Source organism: Myotis myotis, unplaced genomic scaffold (assembly GCF_014108235.1).
Source record: "Myotis myotis isolate mMyoMyo1 unplaced genomic scaffold, mMyoMyo1.p scaffold_m19_p_15, whole genome shotgun sequence".
Taxonomy (NCBI): domain Eukaryota; kingdom Metazoa; phylum Chordata; class Mammalia; order Chiroptera; family Vespertilionidae; genus Myotis; species Myotis myotis.
The window spans coordinates 17,736,932-17,755,991 of record NW_023416319.1 but is presented as its reverse complement, the minus strand read 5'-3'; the positions used below and the strand labels follow the sequence as shown (position 1 = coordinate 17,755,991).

The 19,060-nt window shown below is 56.7% G+C and overlaps 1 protein-coding gene across 10 annotated transcripts in view; it reads left to right on the top strand.

Annotated features, from left to right (window-relative positions):
* Positions 1–7,784: 7,784 nt before the first annotated feature.
* The window catches only part of PAX2 (paired box 2), a 92,134-nt gene continuing 80,858 nt past the window's right edge, over positions 7,785–19,060 (top strand). For 4 of the 10 annotated variants that reach the window (XM_036336297.1, XM_036336296.1, XM_036336300.1 and 1 more), the window contains exon 1: positions 7,791–9,604. In XM_036336297.1, coding sequence (XP_036192190.1) covers positions 9,580–9,604 — 25 coding nt within the window. In that variant the 5' untranslated portion in view covers positions 7,791–9,579. Of the gene's footprint in view, positions 9,605–16,835; positions 17,707–17,754; positions 18,985–19,060 lie in introns of those variants that run through there. The other 6 variants (XM_036336301.1, XM_036336305.1, XM_036336304.1 and 3 more) reach the window with 5 other exon arrangements.

Genomic DNA, 19,060 nt, shown 5'->3' with positions numbered 1-19,060 from the left:
ACCTAGATCATTTCTAGGTCTTCTTCAACTTCTGTTTTATGGCAAAGACAACTCCTGCTCAAAGGGGGAAAAGAAAGACCTCTGTGGGCTAGAGAAAGGGAGGGACTAGGGTGGTTCCAGCATGCGGGGGGCAGGGGAAGGGTCCTCTGTGCTCCTCTGCAGTTCTCAGGGTACCTTGGCCCAGCTCATGGGGATTGGTATGGGCCAACTGAGGTTAAACCTGCATGTGTGGCATCAGGACCAGTCCAGGAAATTCTTGTCTGTGGCTGGTGCTGAATGAAGATCAGGATCCACCAAGGCCTCATCAGAAACTGAGCCTAGCTGTTGTGAACATGAAGGGAATCCCCCCATATTGAGGCTGCAGGCCTGGGAGGGGGAAAAGCCAGATGCCCATAGAGAGGGACAAGGCCTGGCTGCGAAAATTCAGAGTATCCCAATACAAGGACGGCTCCTAGGGTAGGGCTCTGAGCTTCCTGCAGGGCTGGTGAGGGCTAGTGGCCCTGCAGCCTTACAGAGTTGGCTGGCTGGTCGCGGGATCCAGCTCTGAGTTTCCAGATTCAGAGACCCTGAGCGGACAAGAAGAGAGAAGAGCATGGAGGTGGTGAAAGGGGGCTGGTGTGAGAATCTGGAAGACAGAGGGGAAGAGGGCTCCTGGGTTTTACCAAATTGATATGTTGAAGGAGTGAGTCCCTTCAGACCCACCCAACCTCCAAGCACAGCCAGTCTCTTCTCCCTGTGACTTCCTTTGGGGCACTAGGAATATCTAGTATAGCATGACCTTAAGAGTGTGGGTTATGAAGGTAGTATCTGGGTACAGATCCTACCTTTGCCACCTATTGGCTGTGTGTAGACGAGATATTACAACTCTGGGCCTCACTTTTCTCATCTTTAAAATGGGGTAGTAATAGCTGAGGATTATAGAATTAACATGCGCTGACACACAGTAAGCCCTCAGATGTGTTAGCTGTTTTGCTGTTCTTATTAACATTGCTCAGCTGGGCACCTGGCTCTCCCTCTGGGTTGACTTCTCCAGAGTATCTCTAGATTATTGCTATTTGTACCCCTGACAGCCTACTCAGGAGACAATGCGCAATCAGTGTATGCAGAGGTCTGGGCCTGGAGTGGGAATGGGGAGTGAACTAGTGTGGCCAAACATCTATATGTCACGTGTCAATATACCCCTTATTTTTAAAATATGTTTTTATTGATTTTAGAGGGAGGGGGAGAAAGAGAAACATTGATTGGTTGCTTTCCATACATACCCCATTCCCCCACCTCCCCCAGGGATTGAACCTGAAACTTGAGCATGTGCCCTCACCAGGAATCAAACCAGTGACCTTTCGGTGCATGGGACAACGCTCAACCAACTGAGCCACACTGGCCAGGGCAATATACCCCTTTCTCAGGGAACCTTTGCCTCCTCATGGAAATCTGTATGGTACAACTTACAGTTATATAAGTTATATATGAGCTATATAAACCATAAGGCAGATATTCTTGTCCCCATTTTACAGATGACACTTAGGCACAGTGCCTAAGGTCGCATAACTGGTCCATTTTAGATCTGAGAAAGGCGCCATCTACCTCAGGACAACCTGGCTCCATTCTTCACTCTTGGGTGCTGCTTTCTCTGTCTTGGGGTTAGTGAGAAGTTATCCCCTTCTGAGGGGGATAACATTGTCCTATGAGGCTGCCTTTACAAGGGCAGAAAGTGTTGCCTCCAGACATACTAGTATGTGGGTTTCCACTTTTGTAACCTCTACAGGAGTGGGGGAGGGCTTTCCAAGGGAGGGCAGTGGAGGGTGAAGGGAGGGTCAGGGCTGAGACTAAAGTTACCCAGAAGCCTAGATGGACCTTAATGTATCATCTCATCCAACAACACACACAATTTGTGACCCACTCCTGACCATCCTGCCTTCACCTCTCACTTTCACCCTCTCTTCTCCAGCTCCCTCAGACTTTTTTTTATTAAATGAGATTTTTTTAAAAATATATTTTATTGATTTTTTACAGAGCGGAAGGGAGAGAGATAGTTAGAAACATCGATCAGCTGCCTCCTGCACATCTCCTACTGGGGATGTGCCCGCAACCCAGGTACATGCCCTTGACCAGAATCGAACCTGGGACCTTTCAGTCCGCAGGCTGACGCTCTATCCAATGAGCCAAACCAGTTTCCACCCTCAGACTTCTTGTTTCAAGGCCTCCTAGCTTCTCTTGCTGAGACTTTTCCCAGTCTCTGCTGCTCCGTCTACCTCCAGTGCACTGCCCACACCTCCAGAGTGGTCTTTCCCGTCCAAATCAGATCTTCTCTCTTCCCTGCTTAACATTCTTCAGTGGCATCTCATGGCCTAAAGGAGCAAATCAAAACTCCTTAGTAAAAGTGCTCCTAGCTCCAGGCCTTGCCACCTCCTAGCCTGTGCCTAACCCCTAACCCCCCACCCTGGCTCCACAGAATCCTTTGCAGTTCCCCAACTAGGTGGGTTGTTGCCCTCTCCTCATGCCTTTGCTCCTTATCTCATTCTGCCTAGGAATAGTTCACCCAGCTATCCCCTGCATTTAGTGTACATCAATCATCTTGCAAGACCCCATTCCCTTTCTGAAGCATCCTCTGACTCCCCCAGTGTGTTTCCCTGTGTCCCAGTCACCCTTCCAGGGGGTATCTTGCAGAGTTCTTCGGTTTGTAGCTCTCTCTTTGCCATCATTGAAAGCAGGGCGAGTGTCTGATTTACAGCTATGACCACAGTGTCCATCACAGAGTTGACTCGGGTTTACTGACTGACACTGGTGTCCTCGAAGCTGGCCCAGCTTGGTCACTGTCTTCGCAATTTCCTCAACCCAAAGAATTCTGATCTAGGTAGCAGTTTCGTCCTGCCTGGGTGGGGGCGTGGGGGTGTGGGGGTAGGAATTGACTGAGCTGCGCCTCCTACCTGGAGGTCTTTCCCCTCCCCCCCCTCTATTCCAGCTCTGTAGGTGACCTGGCCCGTGGACAAGGTGTGAAGGGGAAGGAAGGAGGAGAAGAAAAGGAGTAGGTTGTTCATCGCCCCACTTGTCCCAAAGATTGGAAAATGTGGGGGCATTTGTCATTCCAGGGGCTGTTTGGCGGGTAAGGAAGACTTCCTCTCCTCGGCGAGGGTCCCGCGCGCACAGAAGCTCCCAAAGGCTTTGCTGGGGTCTCAGTCTCCAGCCCGGCGTCCTAGGGGCGCCTTTGACTTCGTCAGATCAGAGGGGAGACGTTGGCTACCACCCTGGCTCCTTCCTTTCCCTCAGGTCCGAGTTTCCGTATTTCATTCCTCTCTGCCTCTCTTCTGCACCGCCCACTCCCCTCCCACACTCCCTTCCTTTCTTCTTTCCTTTCCCCCTTTTCCTCCTCCCCAGTCACCGGCCAGGGCAGCCGGGGTGGGGCCCGACCTCTACACCCAGCGGAATCTGCGCCGGCCTCTCTGTCGGCGCTAAGAGGCAGTTCTGGAAATGCGCCCTCCGCTGGGCAGTTCTCGCTGTGATACTTTTTTTCTCGCAGCTTCTGCCAGCCGGCACAGGGGATTTGCAGGCGGCGGGGGGGAGCGTTGTGGGAAGTCCCCCAAGGCCCTGCAACAGAGGAAGTTTGACGGGTGGGGAGTCCTAGCTGCGGGTGGTCTGTACTAGGGAGGCCAAAGCCCGTCCTCCCTGGGTCCCCATCTCCCTTCGCTCCAGAGCAGGAAGTCCCAGGTACCCAGTGCATGCCCAAGGGAGCGCCGTGCGTTTTCTATGTACTCACCCCTTCCCTGACCTGGGTCCAGGATGACACCCCGCACACAAACACGCACACAAACACCATTCCTTCCAGGGCAGATACTCCTATGCGCCCCGCACCCTGAAACTTCAACTCGGAATCCGGTTCTGCCCTGAAAGCTCGGAGCAGGTTGCGCTCCCGCCCGGGCCGCCCGGGCCTCCCGGGTCTGCGGCCCTTGCGCACGAGCCCTGGCCGCCGCGGGGCGCTTTCCCAGCCGAGCCTGGCGGGGGAGTTTTTGTGGATAAACAAAAGCATTTGCTCTTTTGGTTTTCTTTTATTTTCTTTATTCTTTTGTCCCCTCCTTCATCTCCCTTAACGCTCTTCTTTTTTCTGGAACTTCTCTTTCCCCTCCCCATTTTCCCTTGCTTTTCGTTCGCTCTTCTTTCTCCTTCTCTCTCTGCCTCTCTCCTGTCCCTCTCTTTCTGTATCTCCCTCTCTTCTGTTTTGGCCCTTCTCTGCCTCTGGGTTCCTCTCGTTCTTTGGGTCTTTCTTCCAGGGCCCTTCGCTGTCCCTGGGGTGGGGTTACACCATTTCTCGGAATCGCTTTTCCTGACCCCGCCGCCTCCTTCTCACTCGTTCCTTCTCCAGGCGGCCCCGGTCTGGCGGGCTCGGCCCGGCTCCCCCGCCGCCGCCGCCGCCTTTTATTCGCCTCGCCCGGCGGAATCAGGTGCTGAACCCGAGCCCCGGAACCAGGGAACAGCTTTCTCCCAGGAAGGGTTTTGTGAACTAAACGATGCTAATTATGGGGTGGGGGACGCGCCGCGGGAGGAGGGGCGGCGCGCGGGGCCGGGCCGGGCCGGGCCGACGCGCGGGGCCAGGGGAGAGGCCGAGGCCGGGCGCCTCCCCGGAGCCTCTCGCCCCGGCTTTCGCCTTTCTTTCCCTGGGAACTTTCCTGTCTAAGTTAACTATTAACCGCGGGTGAGAGGCAATTTTCTTCGGAATCTCAGCGATTTCCTTTTTGCGGTGGAGGCAGATTAACATGCAAATAGTGAGACGCTGGGCTTGAGTCTGCGCGGGAGAGGATGCCTCTGCCCCGCTAAACAGCGTCCGCGAACGCGGAAAACTACAGCCCCGACCCCCCCACCCCCACCCCCGGGCCGGCGCAGGAAGCGTGACCAAGCCAGTGCCCGGCGGTGCCCGGAGTGAAGGTGGAAAAAGCCCAGCGCTCCTGATTTGGGGGCGGGGTTGAGGGAGACGCTAACCCGCCAGCCCGGGGGACCTGAGACTCGCGGCCCCGCACGGCCACCCCGGAGCCCGCCATCAATGCAGCCCGGTCCCTCCTCGGAGCCCAGCACGCGGGGACGCCGCGGAGGCGCTGGCCAGCTGGGGGGGGGGAGTGTTTCCCGCCTGTAGACTCCCCACTGTCCCCCACGTCCTCCCTCTTCGCCAACACCGAGCACCCCCAGCACATGCTCACACACTCCCTGCTCTGCCCTGTGACCGCTGCAAACTTTGAGCCTGAGCCGCTGGTCACGAATGTCTCGCCTTCTCCTGCTTTCCTCTTGTCCAGCCGGCTCCTCCTAGAGCAGGGCGGGAAGGGCTTCTCAGCCTCCAGACCTGGGCGAGGACAACGTCCACAAGTGCGGGCCTCGCCTCGCGGGGACCTTAGCGAGGCCCTGGCGGGCCGCCTGGCTGCTGGTCACCCCCCGCGTCCCACGGCGGAAGGCGCTAGTGGTGGCCACGGAGAGGCTGGGCAGGTCCCTGACCCCGCCGCTGCCGGCCGGGCCTTCCCAGGGCGCCCGGCCCGGCCCTTCACTTGTTTTGGGCTCGCAGCCCCGGTTCAGGGCCGCCCACCCCAGCCGAGCCACCCTCTCTGCCCCCGGACTTTCTGGTTTGTTCTCCCCCAGCCCTCACCCGGGCGTGCGCTCTCCCCGCCTGCCTGGCGGGCTCGGTCTCAGGCGGGGCTGCCTCTGTCTCTGACTCTCCCTGTCTCTCTGTCTCTGTCTCTCTTGTTTGTTCCAACGCGGGGACACTGATTGCGCCTTATGAAGTTCTAACTGGTTTTGTGTCAGGAAGATCTTTCTCGCTGCTACCCAGCCTGGCGTGACGGATTAAACATCAACTGGTTAAATAAAAATTAATATCAACTGCCTCCTAACTTCTAATGTCATGTTGTTTATAACTAATGAACTGATTAGGGGATAAACACATCACGGAGACATTCGGCTTTCCTGCCTGGGCGACGCCGCCGCCCGATGCCCACTCCCCAGCACTGCCTGCCAGCTGCCAGGCCAGGAGGAGGGAGGGGCAGGAGGCTGCCAGCTCCCCAGGGCTTGCTCTTCTGCCTACCTTGGTCTCTTTCCCTCTCTTTCTCTCTGTCTTCCTCTTTTCCCTTCCTCTGTACAATTCCTTTTCTCAATCTGTCCTCTTTTTCCTTCCTTCCTTCCTTCCTTCCTTCCTTCCTTCCTTCCTTCCTTCCTTCCTTCCTTCCTTCCTTCCTTCCTTTTCATTCTTCTCTGTCCTCTGCTTCTCACACTGTCCCTCGTTTGTTCGTTCTCTCTCTCTCTCTCTCTCTCTCTCTCTCTCTCTCTCTCTCTCTCCCCCCTCTCCCTTTTCTTCTCCCTCTATCCTCCTTCTCTACCTCTCGGTTCCCCTCTTCTTCCCCTTCATTTGGGTTCATTCTTCCCCCAGTGCAAGGTGTAGCAATTAAAAGCGCCCTTGTAACAGGGCTTCCACCCTGCTATAGAGCAGGAGGCTGCAACATCTCCCTCAGCACCTGGTGAAAAGCTGACACCTCCTCCCCAGCTATGTAGGAGAAAGGGGAGGGAACTAGAGTAAGTGGGGTTGTGTTGTGTGTTCCTCCTCTAGTCAACCTGGAAAAGGCAAAGAAAAAAGTGATTTTTAAAACTTTCACCTTTTCTCTTGTTCCAGGAGCAATTAATACAGGTTCAAGTGGTAAATTTGATTTTCAAGGGAAGGAAAGCTGCTCTGGTGCCCTTCCTCCAGGGACTTCAGAGCCCTCTGCACGCACACGCACCTGCCAGCCGGCCCAGCCTGACCTGAGCAGCCTCCTACTGAGCCCCTTTCCTAAAGATACTTACACCAAATCACAATGGTCGTCATGACAATAAGGCAGGAAAGCAAGTAATTACAGATCTGGCCCTGGTAAATTTTTTTCCCCCCTAAGAAGCCACAACATTTAAACTTGGTTTGCCCTGGACCTCAGGGTCTGACAAGACAATAACAACAGAAAAAGCTTTTAAAACCAATTTAGCACACGTGAAAATGTAATTCTAATGAAGAATCAATAGGCTGGCGGATCATTTTTCCTGGGACTCCTTGGAGAACCTGAGAGAGACTCTCAATCAATGGGGTGGGCAGTGAGCAAGAGGGCCCAAGAGACAGTGTGGGACAAGGGTGAGAGCTTAGGACAAAGAGAAGCAGAGCCTGAGGGAGGAGGTGGGTGGGAGGCTGAGGTATGGAGCTGAGCCCTTTGACTGGCATCACTTTGCAGGCTTCCGTAGTCTCCAACACTCCAAGAGTATCAGAGCCAAGAGCTAAGAAACCTCCTTCCTCCTCTTGGTCCTTCTGGTATGCGACAGGCTGCTTAGCACAATGGCCTCAGCTTCTTTCCCCTGGGCCTAGGCCCCAGCCTTGGCACTGCCCCAACCCTGGGCCCTGTGTTCAGGTAACTGTGACGAGCTGGCTCAGGAGCAGGTAGGGACACTGAACTGAGTGTGTCTCAGTTCAAAACACCTGGCTCCCCAGTGGGTGCTTCTCTGCTGTGTGTGTGTGTGTGTGTGTGTGTGTGTGTGTGTGTGGTGAGACAGAGAGAGAGAGAGAGAGAGAGAGAGAGAGAGAGAAAGAGAGAGAGAGAGAGAGAGAGAGAGAGAGAGAGAGAGAGAGAGAGAGAAACTTTGGATCTCAGTTCCTGTCTCTGATAATATAGGAGCAAGAGCAATGAATGTGTCTGTGGTCACACTTTACATTTTATAAGTCACTTCCACACAAGTTATCTTGTGAGAAACCTGTAAGAAGGACAAGGATTATTACCACTATTTTAGAGAAGAGGTTAACAAAGGCACAAAAAGCTAAATAGTGAAGGTATGAGTCAGCAGGTCATGGCCCTTGTGTGTGACTGGGTGCAATTCTGAATAAGTGACAGAGAGACTATGTGTGTGAACATCTCACACGTGTGTCATGGAGTAACCACGTGAGAGTGTGATTTGTGTGTGTGTGTGTGTGACTAGGCTATCATTTATGCTATTGCTCTCCCATTCTTGTCCTTGGTTGTGGTTCTATGTATAAAAAAAGGCAAAAAAAATGTTTTGGAAAAACCACTGTTTGATTGAAAAAGAAATGAAAAGAAACACTGGCAAATCTGATGTTTTAAGTCACAAGTAATGGTAAGATGGTAATTTGGCCATGATTTGCCCGAAAGAATAGAAATTCATGTATCTGTAGGAAGATTTTAAAAATTTAAGTTGGGAAACAATGACATAGGTTTTGCCTCTGGGGTCCTGTGCCCCTCCAGCTTCCTGTTCCTAGTTGTATAATTTTTCTAGAGGAACTTCAGCTAAAGCGGATGGGACTCCCAGTAACAAACGTCTAGTTCCTAACCTACCTTGGGGCTTACCCGGCACTTTTTTGGACAGCCTTTCCATGTTACTCAGCATGTGTGAGCAAGGCTGTGTGAGAGCAGGAGGGCCAGGGTAAGTGGGAAGGGTTATAAAGTGGGGCAAATGAGAAAGGGGTACACAGGGGGTAGGAGTAGGAGCAATGGTGCTTGATAGGTGTCTGAGTGTTTAAGTAGTAGGAGTACAAGAGAGTGAATGTGAGAAAGTGGTATATGAGAGGTTTGAAGGAGAATTTGTGACAAAGGTGTGAAAGGGGTAAATTCCAGACAGAAAGGGCAGGATGTGGGGAAAAGCTAAAGGGAAACTTAGCTGAAGTGATCCTTTGTTCAGGCATGAAAGAGCATGAGTGTGTTTGGACAGGCTGTGCACCTGAGGGTCCAAGGAATAGGCTGAGAGGACCAGAACACTGTGGGACGGCGGGGCTCAAGTGGGCGGTCACGTGACTGTGGCAGGCGTTTGGGAGGGCTCTGGTCATTTCCCTTTCCCTGGGGCCCCCATCATCTCCTTAAGGCAAGGACAACAGGGTTTTCCCTTTTTATTCTGAGTTGTTGTTTTAATGCAGAGAAGGAGAGCTTCTGAGGGACTCAGGGAGCAGTTCCACAATGTGTTGGTGAGAGGGACCACCAGGGAGGAAGTCCTGTGTGGAGGAGAAAGTTGGGGTGTGTGGGTAGGGATCTTGGAAACTGAGGCCGAGACCCCGGTGTGTGTGGCAGGCTGTGGAGCCTGATGAAGGAGAAAATCAGATGGGCCAATGCTGTGAGTCACCGGGAAGGGGACCTCACGGAAGTGGGGAGTGCATGAGTATCATAGACGCCCCTGCGCTTGAGGCTGGAGACTGACGGGGAGCGCCTGTCACAGTGAAGAGGGGGTGGGGTGAGAGAGTGCCGGCGTCTAGGCTGGGGAATTGGTCTCTGGGCGCTTCTGGCAGCGCGGGAGTCGCTTGCCTGAGGCTGGCTTGGGGCCTGGGGGCGTGTGCGCGCGTGTGCGGGGGCGGAGAGCCGGGGGCTCCCCCGCGCGTGGCTGTGCCTCTGCGCGGCCGGGTGCGTGAGCGCGGGCAGGAGCGGAGCGCACCGCCGAGGCGGCAGGCAGCCTGGGTTATCTGAGCCGCTCAGTCTTGGGTGGCTGCGCCCAGCTCTCGGGCGGCGGCGGCGGCAAAGGAGAGACGCGCTGTCGGGGCGAGGCGGTTCGGAGAAGCGAGACCCGGGCCCGGACAGCAGCGGCGGGGAGCAGAGCATGGAACAGCGCTCTGGCCGGGCAGGTGAGAGCCTGGAGAGACCTGTCCGCGCCGTCGGCCAGGGGGTTGGCTGCGAGGGCTGGGGGCGGCCGCGCCAGGGGCGGACTCCACTCCCCTTCTCTCTGTGCTTGCCTGGTGGCGCCTCTGTCGTGGCTGGGGACTGGGCTCTGTGGCGTCTTCCCACCACGGGGGCCTCCTGGGCTTTCCTGCCCACTGTCCTCTAAATCAACTTAAAACTTTCCGCCCAGAAAAAGTGAGTTACAACTTCTCTTGGCCTCTTTACAGAACCTGGCATTTCCTTTCCGTTGCGCATTTAGGACTTTATCTTTCCACTTGCCCTCGGTGGAAATATTCTGCACAACTTTCTCCGAGTTGGGAGCACTGGGAAGGCCTTAGTTTCTAGTGGGAACTGCTTGTGGGTATGCGTGCGTGTGTGCGAGTGGACGGGGCTTGCTGGGTGCATGTCAGTGTGCACGTGTGGGAAGGTTTTGTGTATTTGAGTAGGAGCCAACGTGTACGCACTGGTGTGTGTGCCTAACACGTGTGGAGAGAAGGCTCTGCCCTCCCCCCCAAATAAAAAATTCCAGGGAGGCCTGGGACCAGGGGAAAGGTGGCAGGCCCCAGGGGACCCAGGTGGGGAGAATGTGAAGCTGCTTACCCAAAAAGTGAAGGTTGTGGAGGGCTTCTCTTTCTCTCTCTTTCCCCTCTCCTCTCCCCCTCCTGCCAACTCAGCTCTGTCTGCCCAGGAGGTGCACTGGGGTAGTTCAGGGTGGGAAGCTAGGGACCCAAGTTTAGTTTTAGATTGGAGGGGGGCAGGGGAGAAGATTGGATCAGGTTTCCAAGAGTTTTCCATAATTCCACCAAGGTCAAAGGCTAACTCTAGCCTCACTCCTCCCTTTCCTCAAATCTTCTTCTTCCCCTTACCCCCCACCCCCCCCCCCAACTCAGGTTCTGTTCTTTCAGCTGATAATGCAGTTTCCACCCTCAGCATCCCCCTTCCTCTAGGTTCTTGGCCCAGTCCCTGGGTTGTTTCCATTCCCCCTTGGGAATGGCACCTGGGCCCCTAGGAGTGTCAACTGTGGCCTCCTGGGCTTTTAGGGCTCTGGGCCACCCCTCTGCACCAGAGGTTTAAGTAGGGAGATCAATAGCAAACAGTTGTAATGATCTAATTAATTATGGCAAAATTAAAAGCGAGTACAAAATCAATCTCTGATGGTGTTGAAGATGGAATTCAATTGAGAGCCCATCTGTGCACCCCCTCGACCGTATAAATATGCAGCCCAAGGACAGATCTAATGGCTGGGCCTTTCTGGGAACCTCTCTCCCCCTCTCCTCCTCTCCTGCACCCGGCTTCTCTCGCCCTCACTCTGTCTGGATCTGTTTTGTCCCCTGCCCCTATTCCTCCTTCTCGCCCTGTCCTGTCTCCTCAGTCTCCTGATACTCCCACTTTTCCATTTTCCCCTTTGGAAGGCAACTCTCCCTGCCTTGCAGGCCTGGGGTGCCTGGACCTGCTTCCCACCCCAAGAAGACGGAGCTTCTCTACGGCGCCTCAAGGAGAAGGCAGAGCGGTGGGAGGGGGGAGGGACCGTACTCGACCGCCGGTCAGGGCCCTCATCTCAAGTTTCCTGGCGCTCGGGACACTCCAGAGGGGACCAGGGCGCTTACCCAGTAGCGGCTCTCCCGGCTGGCCGGACAGAGCGGCCAGGAAGACTAGCTGGGCATTGCATTACCTTCCCCTTCGCTCTTTTCCCCGCTTTTATCGGTGGGAGGATCGCATTCCCGCCAGTCGCGGTTTGGGGACGGTGGGGAGGAGCTGTGGAGCCGGGCCTGAGAAGAGCTGTTTCTCGAAAAGGAAGTCGCTGTTCCCATTGAGGAGGCCCCGCCGAGCTCTGGAGTCCTCCGCCCCCCTAGCCGCCTTCTCTCTTTCTCTGTTCACTGCCCCCTCCCGCTCCTCTGCCCTCACCTCTTTCAGACACAAGCCTGGCTGGGGCACAGCTGCCCGGGGCCTCGCGTTGCCCTGACGGCCCCCGCGTCCCTTTCGGCTCCATCCAGCTAGTTCAAAATGACAATGACGCGCGCGTGCGAGCGCTACTGCCGCAGACGCCCTGGCGCAACCGCCGCAGCCGGGGTTGCGAAGGATGCGGGTTTTATTCAGTGGCGCTGCGCCCGTTCCAGAGCAGCCAAAACCATCAGAAAAAGGGGGAGGACAAGGAGCGGGGGAGAGAATCAGCATCTAGGTCAGCTACGGTCAGACCACCCAAAACCCCAGAGCCATAAAAACAAGACCTTTACTTAAGGTCCTTATTTTACTCTTGTGGCCTGTCCCAGCTGGCTCTCAGGCGCCCCGTCACTGCCCCCGGCCTCTCTCTCCTGGAGCCTGCGCCCACTTCCCGGCCCACAGTGGGTTCCCAGGGTTCTTCCTGCCCTCCGAGACCCCTCCCACTCCCTGGTCCCGCCGCTGGGCTCTCAGCGCCCGGGGGAGACGCAGCCCGACGCCTCCCCGCCCTCTTTCGCCAGGCCTCCTCACCCCGTTATTAATTGCTGTGTTGACCTGCAGGATTGATTGGCGGCCCCTCTGGATGAGGCTGCGAGGCCTTGGCCTCAGAGCAGCCGCGCAGCCCAGGACAGAGGAAGGAGGGGGAGGTGCTGGCTATGGGTCCTGAGCTCCTAACGCAGCCCCGCCTGGGACACAGCTGTTTGCCTAGACACCCTTCTCCACCCCCTGACACACACACACTTTTCACACACCCTTACAACACTCACACACACACTCTCACGACCCCCTCGCCAAGGAGACACAAGAAAGTCTCCTTAATTGATATAGAAATGGAAAGAGGCTTCCTCCCTACATTAGTCAGATTCTCCAATACATTCGTTAGCTGCGGGTCTAGACCTCCTCGCCGGCCAGACGTGGCGGATTGAACTGCTAGGACCCGGGCATTATTCCGTCTGAGATTTACTTTGCATCTTTTTTCCCCCCAGGAACACTGACCGAAAAGTTACATATCCCTGGATGCGGATAACCCTTACAGTCTCAAACCAAAGCACTTTCCCCAGAAAGAGCCAGTGCCCTGACTCCTGAGAGATTCGGTTCAGCCCTTTTGTTTCAAGTTGGGAAGGGGGGGGCGGGGCGGGGGACAGCTCTGGACCGCAAAGGGCGGAGGATGGAGGCTTGCAGCCGCCGGGGCAGGGGTCTGAGCCCAAGCGAAGGACTTTCCCCGCCTCCCCCGCCTGCCTAACTCGGCGCGCGCTTTTGCGTTCTCTCTCTCTCTCTCTCTCTCTCTCTCTCTCTCTCTCTCTCTCTCTCTCTCTCTCTCTCTCTCTCTCACACACACACACACACACACACACACACACACACACCCAACCACAGCAACACTTCCTGCCCCGACCCCAGGCCACAGACCCACCGGCAGGAACCCCAGCAGGAGTGAGCCCCGGGACCTGGACTCCAGGCTAGAGTGGGCGGAGGCTGCAGGAGTGGACTGACCTCGGCCAGTCCCCCGAGAGCCCTCTTCTCCTTGGCTCTCTCCCTGTCTCACCAGCCCCTCTCTCCCCCGTTTCTCCCTCTTCCTCTCCGCTCCGGTCCTTTGTCTGCAGCCACTTCGCGACGCCAAGCAGCCCGTCCCCGCCTGGGCGGCCCTGCCCTTGGCTTCCCAGGGCCGTAGGCGGGTCTCCCCTTCCTTACCGCTCCCGGCTCTGGGCTCTGGCGCGTTCTCCGCCCGCTCCTCACACCCGCACAGCTGCTGGCAGAGGAGACAGGGAGGGCGGGCGCCGCGGAGGGATCCGAGAGTGGATTTGGTGCTTGCTCTCAACTCCGGGACAACTCGGCCCTCGGGCTTCTCCCGCCTCGCCCACTGTTCCTTGGCGCTGCAGAGCCCCGCGCCCTCGCCCGCCTGTGGCCCCTTGCTTTCCTCGGACTCTGGCTGTGGCTATTCCGCTTCCTCTGATCAGCTCGGCCTCTGGAGTTGCGCTCCCCCTGCTCAGCACTGAGTTCCCTTTCGGCTGCCCCGTCTACCGCTCGCCCCCTTACTTCGCAACCCCCCTCGTCGGGTGGACTTGCCGGGTAACGCCTGGGACGTCCAGGGCCCGCCGGCACCGGCACCGTCTCCCTACACCCGGGCCAGGTTAGGCTGAGGGCTCAAGGCCTGACTGAGAAGAGGGTTAATCATTACTTGGGCACAGACACTCAGCCTCACTGGGACTCTCTCACCCCGGCTTGGGGAGGAACCTGGGAAGGGGTTCTTGGCCAGGCGGGAACCTCGACTTTTCCCAAATTAGCTTCCGCAGGCCTTCCAGAGACAGGTGCCTTCTCCATGCCCTCCGCACCCCTTTCACGCCCTTTTCTTCCCCGCCCCTCTCCGCCTTCTACGCCTCCCCTCGGCCAGGCCTCCCCGCACCATCTCATCTCCACTCTGGCGTTGGCAGGTTGACTGCAGGTCCTGGGAGGACCAACTTGCTTTGTTTGGAACCGGACCGGACGGGATTTCCTTCCCCAAATTTCCGCCAACGGGCCAGCTCCTCCCGACGGTTTTGGCAGATTGGCCCAAAGGGGACCGCGCCAGAGGCCACAATTAACCCGGCTGTTCGGGTGGGGGTGGGGATGGGGAGTTTAACTGCTCCCCAAGCAGCTGCGCTAGTGTAGTGGGGCAGCGTGCAGGAAGAAGTGGTAATGGAGGAATGGCAGGAAAGAGAGAGCAGGGTGGGAAACATGTACGGGGTGTGGTGTGGTTATGGGAAAGGAAAAAATCCTGAAAGGGAAGAACCCAGGAAGGGAGACAGTGAGGGATCTTCTAGTTACATTTATAGGATAGAAGTTGTCTGGAAAATACCACCCCCTGCCTTGCCTAAATGCCCAGCCTCGCCCCCCCCCCCTTCCCTCTTCGTGCAAGGTTAAGTGTTCAGAGAGCCAGGCACTTACTCCTTCTTCTACTATAGAAATGTTTGGTTTGTAAGTGCTTTCCTATTGGCTAGCTCCATAGAGTAGGCAAGACAGGTGTCATTATCCCTATTTCACAGGCAAAAAGACTGAGGCTCAAAGAGGCCAAAGGACTGTGCAGGCGGTGGCCGCTGCTCCTTCCCGTGGGCTCTGGGGTGAGTGGTCCCTTTAGCCGTTCAAAGGTCCATGGGTGTCTGGGTGTGGGTGTGTGTGAAGGGACTACTAGACTCTGTCCAGGTTTGACCAGGGCCTCACTGCAACCCCCCCCCCCAACTTGTTCTCTGTTGGGCAGAACCCTCCACTCCTAGTTTAGACCTGTCTCTGACTATTTTTTCTGCTCCCCAGTCTGGTGGCCCACCAGCGGCAGCCACCTGGCAGGCCCGTGCCACTAAGAGGCGGCTTTGGTGGCCAAGTGGCTTGCATTGTCGTTTCCCTTCAAAGGGGCTGAGAAGGGCCGGGCAGGTCGCTAGGACCTCTAGTAAGAAGCAGCCGGTTGAAGGGGGAGGGTCCGGGGAGGATAAAGGCGCAGCACGTGCGCCAGCCGCCACAGGACCAACAGACCGAGAGGGCGGGGCGGCCTGTACTCTGGCCCCCCGGGCTTCACGCAGGGAGCCCAAATATCGGGAACAAAAGCAGGAAAAGAAAAGTGAGAGCAGGAGGGAGGGAGGGAGCAAGGGAGGGAGCGAGGAAGCAGAAATTAGGGGGTCTTAGATGAAAAAAAAAGTAGCTTTAGGGGGAATGTGCCGTGGAGTGTGAAATTGCAGCCCATGGTGCTCCATATTGTACCAGAAGCTCTTCCAAAAAAAAAAAAAAAAAACAACCATCCTCCAACGTGACCAGAGGGCTAGGAAGGGGGAGGGGTGGGGAGAGGATGGGGAGGAGGAGAGAAAAGGGCCGGGCAGGAGCTGGTCAGGCCGAGCAGGGGAGGGGGTCGGGTGATGCGTGCGCCCACTGCCTGGAATCTGATCTCCCAGTGTGCGCCCCGGGGTGCGCCGGGAACCTTGGGGCGAGTGGGCCGCGGGGCCGCCTGGGACTTCGGTTGTTAGGCGAACTTTTTTTCTTTCTTTTTTTGTTTTTTTGTGAAGGTGATGACTTCCAAAACTGGGAATAATTCAGAAAAGGAGCTCAGCTGCGGAGCTGCTGCTCTGCACCACCCTTTTATCTTCCCTCCTCCTCTCTGCCTCTCTTCCCTTCGGACTAGTTTTCCCCCCATCGGTTCTAAACAGCTTCTTTCCCCCCTGAACTTTAATGCATTTAATTTGGTCCTCGCTGTGGGAAGCATTTCCTAGGGAGATACATTTAATTTCGGAATTTCTAATCCCCTCCCTGAGAGGCCGGGCCCTGGCTCCCCTCACTACTCCCCAGGAGGCCTCAGGAGTGGAAGGAGGAAGGCAGGGCCGGCCAGCAGGCTGGGGCACGGCTGGGGGGCTCCCCGCACTCCCAGCCCCCCATACCAAGCCACCTTCCCAAACTTCTGGAGGTGGGGTGCCTGGGCCACACCGTTCAGGGCCCATCCTGTGGAGGGGAGGCAGCCACACCTCTCCTTTTCCTCGCCCAGTGGAAAGCCCTGGGTCAGGGACTGGGAAACTGGAAAAATGAGCAGAAGGATCGCCAAAGAATCGGTGCAATTGGGGGCAACAGACAGGGTTTCCATAAACCCATCCCTTCATGCACAATCTGCCCAGAAACCAATTTGGGAGTTGGGGTGCTAGTTGGGCGGTTGGTTTGGCTGGGGGAGGGGGTGTCTGTGCGTTTGCACATAGTAGGGCGGAGAAAGGATCTCAAGGGGGACTACTGTCTCCTGACCCTAGCAGAGCAGGCACCAGGCAACTGGAGACTCAGGCAGCTTTGCTGGAGGAAGGCAGCAAGGGTGGGGGCTCTGGGCACCAGGCAAGCCTGCCAGGGAAGGGAGTGGAGAAGGCAGAGGAATGGAGATCCACAAGGAAGATTTATTGGGCAGATCAGATGCACAGAGGCGGCTAATGAAGCAAATCCCGAGATGGGTATCAGAGCAACTCCCCAAAAGTTTATTTGCCTTTAAATTTCCGCAGGGAGGCGGGCGCCTTGTTTGAAGTGTAAATGCCCCTGGGTTGGGGGGTGGATGGGCCGCTTTGAAAACACCAGAGAGAAAAGGTTCATTTAGAGGCGGACGGAAAAGCAACCAACCCTGACAGGTCCGAGCCCCGGTTGTGTTTGGGGTTGGGTTGTTTTCTTTCTTTCCCTTTCCTTTTCTCTTTCCTCTTCTTTCTTCTTCCCTTTCTTGTTTTTTTTCTTCTTCTTCTTCTCTACTAGGCTCTATAGAAGAAGAAAGGGAAAGACAGGAAAGGGAGCATCAGCGGGAGAGGCCAGCCCTTCAGCCTGGAGCCCCAGGAGAAGGCAGGGCTTTGGCTAAAATCACTAGGGAGCAGGGCTCTTTGACTTTCTAGAGCCTGGAAGGGCTGGAGCTAAGGAGGAAGCTGCCAGGGCCTGGCCTGGGGGAGGCTGACCAACTCGTGTAGTGCTGGATGGAGAAGTGGTCCCAGAAGGGGCTGAGGTGAGGTGGGTGGAACTCTGGAATCTCAGGGGGTACCTGGGAATTGGACTGTCATGGAAAGGTCTTCCTTCACTTCTTAGGGGGTACGTGTGTGTGAGAACTACGTCCAGCATACTTTGTGCATTAAGTCCCCTTCTTTACAAAAGGTGGAAGTGCCTCTTGCAAATGCCTGTTGTCTGCACCCACACGTCAACATACATGTAACGGTAGGGATGTGTCCAGCTGGTTCTAGAAAAACCTGAATCTATGTGTGGTTCTGCCCACAGTCTTGTTCCTCCAGTAGTTCAGCTTCTCAAAGACAACTTCCTGGACCAACACAGGGAGATGGGAGAGAAGGGCTCCCTGAGTTCTGAGTTCTGAGCTCCTTTCAATAAGGACCTTTCCTCGATGCCCCCAAACCCCAGTTCTGGGTTAATGACCTCCCCGAGAAAGCCCGTGCCTGGACCAACTAACACCACCTAAGAGCCTGGACTCCCAGGCCTTTCCCTTTAGACGGAAAGAACTGTGGTTTTCCTTTTTCACTACCCACACGAAGTTAGTGCGTGTTCGTGGGGTTTTGAGGCCAAAGCAAACCCGAGAGCGCCATCTGCAGGTCTCCAGAGGAAGAGACTGACCTTCAGGGCTGGACCCTGCGTCTTCAACCTCCCGCCCTAGGTAATCCGCTTGGCCACCCGAGGGAAGTGGGGTTGGGGGCTGCGAGGGAGGAGGCAGGTGGAGACTGGTTTTTCCTCTCAGAAGTTACTTAGCAGGTGGATTTAGGGGATCGGGCTCAGGAGGATCTAGGAAGTAGGATAAATGCTAGGATCCCAGCAGACCCGGTCCCCTAATGAGTGGAGGCTCAGAAACATGTCAGGCTGCGCCTGGCCCTAGCCCCGTGAGAGGATTAAGGGCGCCCCCCCAAAAACCTGGGTGCAAGAGGCCCAGTAGGCGTTTCCTCCTGGCGGAGACGGGTGAGTGTAGCCCCTACGTTACCGGCCGCCTGGACTCCGCCTGCCAGCGGGACAGCCGGTTCTGCAGGCAGGGGCCAGAGGAGCCCCGAGTCCGGGAGGCTGGAGCGCAGCGCGGGCTTCCCGGAGCCGCCCTTTCACAGACCCAGGGAAGCGGGGGGAGGGAGTGAAGGAGGGAGAGAGAGTTAAAACATCAGCTGAAGTGCCAAGATGATTTATGAGACGAGGGAAAATATTTCATAAAGATCTCCTGGATATTCTGTACTTAACCAGTTAGGAGACAAAGGGCTTCTCCTGCCTGGTGCCTGCAAGCGAGCGGACCCGAGCGAGCGAGGGAGCGAGTGCGGACGAGGGCTGCGGTGGCTGGGCCGGCGGCTCCGGCAGGAGCGGCCCGGCCGAGCGCGATGCGCCCCCAGTGCCGGCGCCGGGTCCGCGGATCTGGCAGCGGGCGGCGCTCAACCCTGTGCGCAGCCTCTTCTCCCCAGCCGGGGAGAGCCAGCTTTGGTCGCCTGCGTTCTCTGCCGCCAGCGACCAGTAGCCCCGCACCGTCTCCCTCCCCAAGCCCTCCGTAGGGGTCACCCCAGGTTCCAGGAGCCCAGTCCCCGGCTCGCCCACTGTCCGGTGGGTCCCGCTGAAGCAGGCGGGTCCTTGTCTTAGGTGTCCACCTCGATTCTAAACCGAGCGCTCTGGGTGCCCAGACCCCGTGGGCAAGGTGATGAGGGAAGCCCTACGCGCAGCCGCGCGTGGGACGCGAGAGGACCAAGTGCCGGGCACTTTGCCCCGGAATGAGAATTGGGGGGTGCGTGGGTGGGGAGGTACCTCAGGAGGGAAAGGCGAAAGGGAAGGACCAGAGAGAGGAAGGAAGAACCAGGAAGGAACGGAAGGGAACTCAGAGCGGAGAGGAGGGGGGTGAAGGCTGGGGATGCGGACCCGGCTCCGGGCGGCGCGGCCCGCGCGGGCACTGGCTGGCGGATGGCAGGGCTGGGTGAGTTGGGACTTCCAGCCAGGCTTCCGAGCACTCCGTGGCTCTTGTCGATGCCTGAATATTCATTACACCGGCC